We start from the raw sequence: 12584 nt of genomic DNA, 5'->3' as shown, positions 1-12584 counted from the left end.
GAATTACTTAAAAAAATAGCGGTTATAATATTAAGAGCGTGCAAACGAAAAATTGCTCATTAAGCGGTTTTGAGGTTTTTCAAATGCCTTATTAATGTCTAAATGCTTACGTTTTTTTAAGGAAAAACTAATGAAACGTATAGATAAACTCTTACTCTGATGTATAGCGGTGATTCCCATTTATTTCCGTCAGCGATTTTTTTTTTACCAAATCATTTTGTTAGTGAGGTACCTACTAAAAGTTAAATGGAAGCTTAACTAATTACACCCGCGATTACGGGCGACTGGCCACCCTTCTAAGATGATCAAGTTTAATCTCGCATTCGATACCACTCTGCTCACGTGGGGGTCGTATAAAGCGGTATGTTGACCCATTTTGCACGTCATACCGTGTTCGGACGGAGCGATGATCACATCACTAGTGGAATTCCAAATATAAATTTGATTAGAAATTTAAAACTTTTTTTTGTGAAAAGATGGACTAAGGTGGTTGAAGTGTGTGAAGTGGTCAGTGTTTTTGACTGTTAAGTGACTTTGATCTGCAATATGAAGGTAAGCGTTACGTTTACTGAATAAATCATTTGAATTTTGAATTTTGAATTGAAAATTGAAAAATAATAATACCTATTCATAGAAATTTATTTTTATATTTAATTTATTACATTGCATTCCTTGTATATTTTTATTAAAAGATACTCTCAGCAAAACGTCTTACAATATTTTGTTGGTATCGTATATAGAAAGAAAAATAATTATTTTTATTTTATTAGAATGTAATCAATGGGATCTGTTATTTTATTTATCTAACAATTTTAACCGGCATAAATTGACAAGCATGTAACGCTAGTTAAAGAACTAATTTATTTTTTGAACTATTAATTTAACGAATTATTAATTCATATATTTATTATGACTATCTCATAGAAAGAAAAACGCGTTGATAACTTTGTGTTATAAATAATAAGTTGAACATTGAACTTCTCCATTTTAAAACTAAATATAAAAACATTTCCGGGACTTAAGGCAGTTTCATCGGAAGATATTTCAAATTTCACATCATTCTATTATACCTAATTGAACTATTTATTTTTAAATAATTAACAAACAAGGCGACTTAGACTTCCAAAAAGTTTAAATGCTCTAAAACCTTGAGCTTGAGTTGAGTTTCTTGCCGGATTCTTCTCAATAGAGGTTTTTCCGAACCAGTGGTATTTTTTGACATTCATAAGTGCTTGTTATAAATAAAGCCTAAGTTGAATAAAGATATTTTGACTTTCACTTTGAAAAATAAAAAAAACAGCCAAGTGGGAGTCAGACTCGCACATCCAAGCTTCCGTACCAATTTGTATGTAAGTATATCTATGAATATCCAATGTCAGAAGTCTTTCGTAAGCTTTCCTTAGCAAAATATTTTTTATGTTTCGAAAATACAACCTCAGACATGGATGCACAGAAAAACCAGAAAAAGAGACCAGCACTGGGAATCGAACCCAGGTCCTCAGCATTTCGTGCTGCGTGCTATAACCCCTACCCCACTGCTGGACAGGAATCTAGACACGAATTTTTCCTATGCATACATATCTCAGGTTGCTTATTTCTACTTTGCTACTTAAGCAGCAGCACTAGCGTAAAAGTAACAAATTTGGAGTTGAAATAAAAAATACAAAAAGACTCCACAACCCAATCATATTTTTTTTTATTCGACTGGTTGGCAAGCGAGCAAGTGGGTCTCCTGGTGGTAAGAGATCACCACCTACACCACTACAATACCCCTGGTATTGCAGATGCGTTGCCATTGCCAACCTAGAGGCCTTAGATGGGATACCTCAAGTGCCAGTAATTTCACCGGCTGTCTTACTCTCCACGCCGAAACACAACAGTGCAAGCACTGCTGCTTCACGGCAGGATTAGCGAGCAAGGTGGTAGTAGCAATCCGGGCGGACCTCGCACAAGGTCCTACCACCTGAAAACACGCAGACTGAACGCAGTATTGGATTATTTTAGACGGTATATATAAAAAGAAAATTACCAGTTACAATAAAATTTAAGATTTTCAGACTTTTTCTTATAGTTGTGCTAGAAAAGCTAGCTTATTTTAGACTATTGCGGTCATTATTAATTTTATTAATTAAATTCGGGTTTTGTTCCGCGTACCTTGATTTTAGAGAAGCTCGATATTTCGGCACAGTTGCATGCGCCATGATCACGAGACGACAACTCGACATCATGGGAGTCATATTGTACCCCTTGGGTACCGCAATATTTGATATTCATTTCAGCTTGAAGATATCCACGCGTTGACTGACAAACGTCGAACAATGATCCTATAAGGATTCCGCTTTTTCTTTCTGAACGTTCAGATCGTACAGAACCCTAAAAATCAAGCTGTCCCACTTGTTACTTGCAAATTATAATTTAATGGCCGCTCTGTGGTTTGATCCCATTAGATTTGCGGTGTCTAGTCCACAATAAAACTTGTCGTTTACGCTTCAACTTGGCCAAAGTCTTTCATGTAACGGGACATTGAAAATATTAAGTTTAGGTCAGATAGATCTGAAGCGTTTTAATGGTGAATGCTTAATGGGATACGCAAGCATACTTTTTATTTATGCTAATAGATCTTTACTGGCTTTTATCTGCGACGTCATTTGGAAATATGTAGTTGGCGAACCCTTACTTCGAAAAGCGAATCTACTGTGTTAAAAAATGAGTTGTGTTAAATACTTGTGATTTTAATCATTTATTCATAACATTGTAAATCTGTTTAAAACGTATTTATACCTCTACATTCCTACGTCATTGAGTTTCTTTCTTTTCGGATTTTTTTAAACAGAGTTTTTTTTCCGAACCAATGGTCGATTTTTTTGACAGTCATCATAAGTGCTTGCCTAAATCAAATAGAGCTATTTGACTTCAACCTTAATTTGATTGTCGTTGTCCCCCAGGAAATAATAAATAATAAATCCTCCTAAGTCCTCACGTACTTTATAAAGGACTAATTATTAACACTAAGAATAACGACCGAATGTACTTTATAAAGTACAAATTGTTCATTGAATAAAGAATTCTAAGAATTTTGAAATAATGTCCAAAATAACAAAGCAGGTCACCAACGTCTAGGTCTTAAACGCTAAGTTTGTTACAAAATGTCAGGACACAGTAGGATAAGGCCCGAAGGGCACACCGCCCAGAAATAGGAGCTCCGCGGCGGGGCTCCGTAGATTTTTTCAATTTCTCAAATACAGCTGCTTTTGGTGCTGACTGTACAACTTACAAATATATATACCTAGTGCCATCCACGAAGACGCGTGATTTTGACAAAATTAGACATTAATGACATTGTAATAAGAACCACGGCACGCGTCATCGTGAATGACTCTACCTATAAGTACCTAAATCATAAATCGCTGTGTCAAATATAAGTATGGTCTTTCGCGAAAGAAATTCAGGTCATTTGTGTATCTGGTCTACGGAGCCCCGCTACGCTTACTACAGCACTGCGGTGGTATGGGTCTGAACCCAACCTACCCCCAGGGATGCCGGCGGGAGGCAGACAGATAGAGACGTTCGTATTTATAATATTAGTAAGGATTATTAGAAAACTAGCTTTTGCCCGCGGCCTCGCCCGCGTGGAATTCGGTTGTCGCGCGCTGTTCCAACGGGCACTGTGCATTTTTCCGAGATAAAAAGTAGCATAGCATGTCACCCTCTGGCCCATAAACTGCTATTGCCATTGCTCCGTTTCGACGTGAAAAACGGACAAACACACAAAAGTCAAATGTCAAAATATCTTTATAATTAATTTAGGCCATAACAAGCACTTATGAATGTCAAAAAAAATCTACCACCGGTTCGGAAAAACGTCTGGTGAGAAGAATCCGGCAAGAAACTCAACGAGGTATATATATTTTCAAACATATTTAAAATATTATTATTAAATGATATCTATACATCACAAATATTTAACACAACTTTATTTTAAAACACGTAGGTTCGCTATTTGAAGGGATCGCTAATGCGGATCGGAATTATTTCCATAAATTTAAATAAAATGGTTACCGCGTTATAGCGATAAACGAATTTTTCGCAGACATTCGCGGGTAAAAGCTGGGATTTCATTAATATCAAGAGATTAGACTAGCCTACGCCTTAAGACTAATTATACAGGAGTAACGTTTCAAAACGTTTGCTTATCGTTAGCAAGGCGCGTCGCCATGAAATGTGGTTCCTAAGATAGTGTTCGAGAGAAATTGGATTTGCATTGGAAATGGGACCGGTTTTGCTCGCAAGGTCGTTCGTCGGTCGCGCGAATGTTTGTCAACAAAGATTTGCGAATTTCTATCAAATGGAATTTGCTGTTCGGCTTTGAATTTATACTTTCTTTGGAATATTTGTTTTTAGTAAGATAATTTTAAGAAGTAAATGCATAGAACTGACAAGTTTAAATCGACATAAGCGATTAAATGATGATTTCTACAAAAAAAAAACGCACCTCTTCTACGTTTGTGCGACGAATACCGGGTGCGGCCTGTAATACGAGCAAATAATTAAAACATAGATCGTACTCGTCAAACTAAACAACATTAGTTCAACGACTTTTAAAAATAATGGAGTCTTGATTTTCCTTTTTTCTTAAAAATAAATACTGACGCCGCCTGTCACGCTACAAACATCAAGCGATTTGCTTTACATTGCTTCTTCGAATAAACTTTAAAGTGTAATAAAAATTAACTAATTATTTTTAAATCTATTTTTTAATTATTTGCTCATATTACAGGCCACACCCGTTATATGCGTTTACGTGGGAGAGGAGGCGGGCGGGTATAATGAATTATAGTTTTTGTATTAGGTAATTACCTTTAAAGGATTAATTTTAATCCATAAATTGGCAAAATTTAAAAAAAGTTCATGGAACAAACCTCTTTATATTATAGGCAGTCCAAAAGTAGTACATTAAAAAAAATACAAAAAGATAGTCTTGCACACACTAGACCTATGTGGCACACTGCCAATTTAAGGGTTAAAAACGAATAATGCTTTTAACGACTTCAATTGATTTTGTACCTGTGCCCTTAGTGTTTTCGGTTTGAAGTTTTCGGTTACAAAATACGTCTCGATCGCGTTCACGTTAAAATCTCAATTTGTATGCAAAGACGAACAGCGCCTCTAGCGGAACGTTTGCGATGTTCGAGTTTCCATACGAATTGAGATTTTAAACGCGATTTTTTATTTGAACGCGATCGAGACGTATTTTGTAACGAAAACTTACACTAAGGGCACTGATTGTAGAAGAAAAGTCGAATATTTATGTACCTACATTTGTGATCGTACACACTTGCCTCGCACCGACTTTGGATCACCCGCGTGACGCGCTCGCGCTTATTTTATTTACCTACGTCGCAAGCGAAACGTATTTGGCCTTTTACCTTTCTTTCTTTTGTAAGGTAGAGAAGCTTCTGTACTTGTACTATTACTAATCTGTGACTGCGTCAGCTAGCGTAGGACCTTCCTTAAGCAGAGTTTAGACTTGTAAGAAAAATCGTGCAAGTTGCATTACATTGCGGCGCTCGGTGGACCACTATAAACATGTTGGCTTTACGGCCTCGCAATGTAATGCAACTGGCACGATTTTTCTTGCAAGTCTAAACTCGGCTTTAGACAGCGCACAACTCGTCCACACAACCGGTCACTCTAGATTTCACATCATACATTGCGATAAAGACAGCCTTGCATTTCTCATCGACATTATGATGGTGGTTTGTCCACGTTGGTTGACATATATCGCATGGCGGCAAACCGAGCGTCAGTCGTCGTTATAATAATTATCTTGTAATATTAGGTATAAATGCGAAAGTTTGTAAGTCTGTATTTGTTACCTTTTCACGTCTGAACGACTGAACCAATTTTAATTAAATTCGGTATACAGATAGTTTGAGTCTCGGGGAAGTACATAGGATAGTTTTTATCCCGGACCCGGATAATTGCATAGTTCCCGCAAGCGGAAAACGAATTCTACGCGGGCGCAGTCGCGGGCAACATGCTAGTTTTGATGTAAAGATAAATTATTAAGGCTGTTTTCTTTTTCATTATTTTACATTTTATATTGCTAAAATCGTCAGCCGCATTTCTGTCAATGCCGGACGCGCATTGATTTATGCAATCATAATGCACCTGTTATCACTTCAAGCGGCAAAGAGCTCGCTAACGGTGTTTGTAGTCTATTAAGTTAGCCGCTATTCTGCTAGGTGCCACTAAGTTTAACAGCTGCAGTTTACTGCGATCCCGAGCAGTTATTGGGCTTCATCGCCAGTTAGTTTATTATTTTTCTCATACATCCAAGGAAATATCGTCCTTATCTTCGTGATCATAGAACGCAAAGTATACGTTTTTGTATAAGTATAGCACTTATTGAAGATTCGTTCTAATTTCAAATTAGAGGACAGTAATGGATTTTCATACAACATTGCCGGCCATGGCCAGCAAAGAGTTTGTCTTTTGTTTCAGTGGGTTTTTATTTATTTTATTGACTTATTTTATTGTCGCATGCGTACGAATTATAATGTACATACAGTTGAAATACCGAAAATTGTAAAATATAATACCTACCTACTCTTTATAATGTACCTACCTAAGTTTTATTTTCCAAAACTTCCGGTTTCGATTCCCGAGCTGAAAACAAGATTTTTTTTTAAATGTATGAATGCAGTTTTTCTTGTTATTACAATCGAAGACATGATTCCTACGAACAGATCTTCTTATGTCTTATATAGTTTCAGACTTTCCCATACTGACCGATATGAATGTTACAACCTGTATAGGCTGAGATTATGATTATGACATTGATGATATTAAAAGTAAGAGAAAGAAATTGAATTACCTTAATCCAACTCGTAACGTGGTCATCAACCTCGCCTCGTACAAAGTAATGAATGCAACATTCACGCATCGCCTGTAACACGCATGTTTTAATAATATCTACAGCTAAAGAAAAGTTTTTTGCATCTTGTGTTTAGCGTAGGTACGTGATTAGCGTATAATGATTATATCAAGTCGTTAGTAGGTACAGTCGACGCGTAATTCTTGGAATAAAGGTTTAATAATGAGCACATATAATTTTTGCCGATTGTACAGTCGAGTTCATAAACTTGTGAGCAAAAACTTGATCAAAAATATCTAACTAATCTACGCCGTTACCAATAGTCGTGTTCAACTTCACACATACCATTGAATTACTTCACAGGTGTGTGCAGGTTTCGTCAAGATATTTCCCTTCACGGTAAAGCTCGTGGTAAATTTCATTATGTGATTTCGCACATGAATATAGAAAAACTCGGAGGTGCGGGCCGGGGTTTGAACCCACGAACCTCTGCTTGAGAGGCGATTGGTCAAACCACTAGGCCACCACGGCTTTAACACGGCTCATTTTCGTGTGTAAGGTCTTCGAATGCAACATTTATCATTTTATGCACACAATCTTTGCCATCACTGATGACACGTAAAAATATTAGGCAATCCGGTGGGAATCGAAATGGCACGACGCCACTCTACCGTCAGGTGGTTTACATAGTTGTAGTATAAAGTTTGTAATTAAAGGGCTCTGTTCAAAATAAAAAAACCACGGCAACTAAATCTCATGGTTAAAACAAGAAAAATTTTGACGGTCGTTTCACTATTCTAATTGTAGCTCAGAAATAATATTAAATTAGAAAACCGCATACTAATTACGGCGCTCGGTTTCGCCCGCGTCCACCCGTAACGGCGTGTTTCGATGGATGACGAGTTTCTCGCGTTTTTCACTAGATTTCCTTCAAACGTCAATGTGATAAACGTTGCTTCGTAGATAACCTCAGAGAATTTGGAAAAAATATTGTTTATTATCCCACTCCAATATTATAAAAGCAAGTTTTTAAGTCTGTGTGTTTGTTTACCTCATCACGTCGAAACCGACGAACCGATTTAGAAGAAATTCGTTGTATAGATAGTTGGAGACCCGGGGAAGTACATAGGATAGTTTTTATCCCGGAAAATTCCACAGTTCCCGCGGGATAGCATAATTAAATTAATTAAAAAAAACATAAAAAACAGTATAAAATTAAAGAAAAATACATTAAAAAACACAGGGATTTATGGAGAGACCCCGTTTAAAAAAACTAAAAAATAATCTATAAAACAGTGATGTCAACAGTACTCATTTCAATTATATAGCTAAACAACGCACATTAGGTACATATCTACATATATCTCCAACTAATTAAATATTAAATTAATTTTGGAGTCATCCCATCCCTGATCAATAAATAAATTTTTACTTAACACCTGGATTTTTTCTTTCAATGTCCATGTTATTCAACTCTTTTCCGACCATTCGAACGACCATTAGGTACTTACCTACTCGACAAATCATCGTCAAACGCTAACCATAGCATGTGTTCTGAGAACTGTTTTCACGACGCAATCCGGTCCGGCCTTTCCCAGGCCGGCGGACTTTTACGGAATGTAGACGGCTGGCCGGCTGGTGTTGGAGATTAATTAATAGCCTGGCGCTAAGAACTCTGAAGGTAGAAGTAAAATAATTGTTTACCTAAATCTACTCAGTTGAAGACTAAGCTAAATTATCTGGGTAATTGAACACACTTATCTTATGTGATATATTTCCATGTAGATGCAATAAAAAAGCGGGCAAGTGCAAGGCGGACTCAGTCAGAGCGAAGCTGCAGGGCTACAACGAAACTCGAAGTTCGTATCGTACCGTCCCTCTCGCTCTTGTATTAAATAGTATAAGTGTCAGAGGGACCGCACGACACGAACTTCGAGTATCGAGTTTCGTAGTAGCCCTGCTGCTGTAGCGGTGGAAAACACCAACAGCACATCATTGCAATCATTGCCCAAAAAAAAAGCGGACTCGCGAACCGTATAGGTATCTACGAGTACATTTGTAAATCTCTATGAACATCCAATGTTGGCAGAGCCGTGTTCCTGCAAAATATACAAGCGTAATTTCATTAGGTACAGTAGGTACTGCTTGGATACTGACATTGAAAGTCAGACAAAAAAATTAAGATATTCAGACTTTCCTTATTGGTTGTTCTAAAAGAGCTACCTTCAAACCCAATTTCAAGTTTCTAGAACAACTGGAAGCACTTTTGCTTCCCTTGCAATTTGTACGATACAAAAGCGAGTTGTATTACTGTATGGCTGCTCTATGAAAAGAAAAAAATGCGCTGACAATTCGCGTTCCTAAAGCTCGACGCGTTTAAAAAACTGGCCAAGTGCGAGTCGGACTCGCGCATGAAGGGTTCCGTACCATTATCTATACATACAACATTAGACATTAGCAAAAAGAGCTTGTTGTATGGGAGCCCCCGTTTAATATTTATTTTCATCAACCCAGCCTATATACGTACCACTGCTGGATGAGAGGGCTTGGGCCGTAGTTCCCACGCGGGCGGGGCTTAAACACACACACCATTGAATTGCTTCGCAGGTTGTGCAGGTTTCCTCGCGATGTTTTCCTTCACCGTAAAGCTTGTGGTAAATGTAATTCCGTAAATGTTTTTCGAGAAACTCAGAGGTGCAAGCCGGGGTTTGAACCCAAGATCATCTGCTTGAGAGGCCATGGATCAAACCACTCAGCACCACGGCTTCAATAGCTTCAATATTTATTTTATTTTAGTGTAATTATTTATTATTTATTTATTTATTTATTATTTCTAATAAACATTTATGTTTAAAATGATTATTTAAATAAGATTCTTTGAATATTTCAAGCATCTACCTGCTGCCGTTATTAATATCAAGCAAAAAACTGCAGAACTATCATGTTTTTGTTTGAGAGCCTTAAATATTTATTTTATTGTTTTTAGTTTTTTTTTTTATTCGACTGGAGGGCAAACGAGCAAGTGGGTGGGTATTTCTTATTATAGCGGCCACAGTAGGTAATACATAATCTGTGAAAATTTCAAGTGTAACTATTACGATTCAAGTGGAGTCCTGTGACAGACGGACAGATAGACAGACAGACAGACAGCGGAGTCTCAGTAATAGAATTCCGTTAGCACCCTTTGGGTACGGAACCCTAAAAACGAGATGTGAAAAAGCTTTTACACTGTTGCGGTCACCAGAAGCTGCATGCGGCGATCGACTTACCTAATTGCCGCATGACTCCTAAACATACCACATCGCCATCCCAGCCTATGTATGTCCCACTGCTGGCCACAGGCCTCATCTCAGAACAAGAGGGCTTGGGCCATAGTTCCCACGCGGGCACAATGGGTACATACACACATATTTACTACATACCACATATTTTTTCAGATCCACCTAGTCTACCTAACCTTATGGTCGGTATCGCAAGCCGCCTACATCAGTCGTATGGCCGTCAACCGCATGAGGGTCCCCACAGCTTTCCGACCAGGCGTGACCCTGCACAGACCCTGGACGCACCGAATCCTGCCAGCTGCATCGCAAAGGATGCCGTATGTTATATACAGGAATCCGCCAAACAGGTAATTGTCACTTCAAATAATCATACCCTATATTTTAAATGCGAAAATGTGTGAAAAGAACGTCACACGTTACTTCGGGACAGGGAACCTGTTAAAATGTGTATGATGGTATATTTGACGCTTCAACTACCTTGACAAAATTAGCCATGTACCTATTCAAAAGGATATAAAGGTAGTTTCAAGAACCTTTTATTTAGTTTCAAGTTTCCTGTGAGACAGCCTATAGACTTCCGTGGCCTAGACAGCCAATAAAATCACCATACAAGAGCATTCTTTTTCATTCATGTTTATTCAGAATACAGCAACTGTCAAAGCCATTAAAACTTGCTAACACAAGGCTAACACACTAAACACATCTTCCAGATACGTCATGAAACATTTCGGCCCTAACGCAAACCGCAACGTCTTCGTCTCCAACGGGCCCTGGAAGACCACAGCGCGCCTCCCGACTCTGTCCGCCGTGACTCCCGAGTACGAGTTCATCCGGGCGGCGTCGGCGCAGCCTGCGGTGCGCGTAAACGGTGATACAGGTTGACTTATACTTGCACTGCACCACTTTCATCGACGGCTTGAAGTTTATAGCTTCCTTCTTTTAGGATTTCAATCGGCATACGTGTACGGCGGACGTGGCATAAGGCTAGGTCGCTACGCGGTTAACTGTGCAGTTTTAGCGTGCCGTCCTTTTCGCAAGCGATACTTTGAAGTGGAACGGCGCGGTTAACTGCCTAATGCTTGTAGCCTAAGGTGTTTTTAAATTAATTCAGCATATTTCCGCAGATACTTGGGTTAGTTTGTTTAAAGGGGCCAGAGTGGTTTCCCATCAGAATTTCAGATTCAAAATTTAGCCACACCACTTTACAGTACACTTTGAACATCAACCAATGTAGGTATGGAAACTTTTGTCAACCAGTCAAACCAAACTGCTGAAGTATACTGAATTAATTTAAAAACTGTAAGTACATAGTTGGGCCAATCAACTATTTTACCAACACTTTGGGCGTCTCCTGCGTTACCAAAATTGTCTCTGGCGATACCAAAAAATCGTACATCCAACAAGATATTTCACGGTTTAATAGGTTGCACTTACGTAGGATGGCATGTATTCATGTAAGCACACCGTCTATTATTACAGAAAAAACATGTTTACTTACAAAAATCTGCAATTGTTTGAAAAATGTCGCGGACAGATTAGTGTGGGTAAAAAGTGAGAAATAAAGAAAATTTTTAACAAAAAAGGTAAAACCGACTCCAAAAAAATAAAAAATAACAAAAAATGGAACCGACTACAAAACCCTTGAAATATTTTCTAGTAAGTAGGTAGTACTAGCTCGAGTCGGTGCTCAGCACGAGCCAGCAGGAGTGGGACAATTCACAATAGTCGTTACCTCACCTACATACTATGTTGGTTCAATCCCTCCTGCTGGTCGTGCTGAGTACCGACTTCGAAGCTAGTACGTACCTACTTACCTAGAAAATATTTTCAAGGGTTTTTGTAGTCGGTTCATTTTTGTTATTTTTTTTATTTTTTTGGAGTCGGTTTTACTTTTTTGTTAAAAATTTCTTTATTCTTCACTTTTAGTATTCGTAGCCCAAAGTCATTTCACAACAATTCCATTAAGCCCAAACACGACTTAGTTACGTTGTTTTATAACAGAGTTCCGTTGCCTACCTTCTGGCTTCAGCATCAGATCAGTTCGAAAGAATCATTACTTAAGCTTCTTCTTAGTCGCTTATCAGTAAGTATATTAATCATGATAATTTAAATTACCCGTGAAATACTTGTTATTGATATAGTAGTTCGTTGGTCAAATCTGGTTTTCATCATCAGTTCCATTCACCAAATATATTTCAAGAGCAAATGCACGAGTTAATGCTAATATATCAAATTACTATAGGTGTCCTACAATTTGAGAGTTCCCTCGATTTCTTAAGATCCATCATCAGATCCTAATTTCTGCTTTGGGACCTAATTGAAAGCATTCCTAACGAACTCAAATGTTTAATCGGTTCATAAATGGACGGAGTTCTGAGGTAACAAACATTAAAAAAAAAAAACATACAACCGATTGATAACCTCCT

General features: G+C 38.0%; 1 protein-coding gene across 3 annotated transcripts in view; it reads left to right on the top strand.

The window, feature by feature from the left end:
* The first annotated feature begins 409 nt into the window (after nucleotides 1-409).
* Nucleotides 410-12584, top strand: part of LOC141427287 (uncharacterized) — a 37440-nt gene continuing 25265 nt past the window's right edge. For all 3 annotated transcript variants that reach the window (XM_074086585.1, XM_074086584.1, XM_074086583.1), the window contains exon 1: nucleotides 410-552. In XM_074086585.1, the coding sequence (XP_073942686.1) occupies nucleotides 547-552 (6 nt within the window). In that variant the 5' untranslated portion in view covers nucleotides 410-546. The remainder of the gene's footprint in view (nucleotides 553-12584) is intronic.

Source organism: Choristoneura fumiferana, chromosome 4, assembly GCF_025370935.1.
Source record: "Choristoneura fumiferana chromosome 4, NRCan_CFum_1, whole genome shotgun sequence".
Classification (NCBI taxonomy): Eukaryota; Metazoa; Arthropoda; class Insecta; order Lepidoptera; family Tortricidae; genus Choristoneura; species Choristoneura fumiferana.
This window is presented reverse-complemented; position numbering and strand designations above follow the sequence as displayed.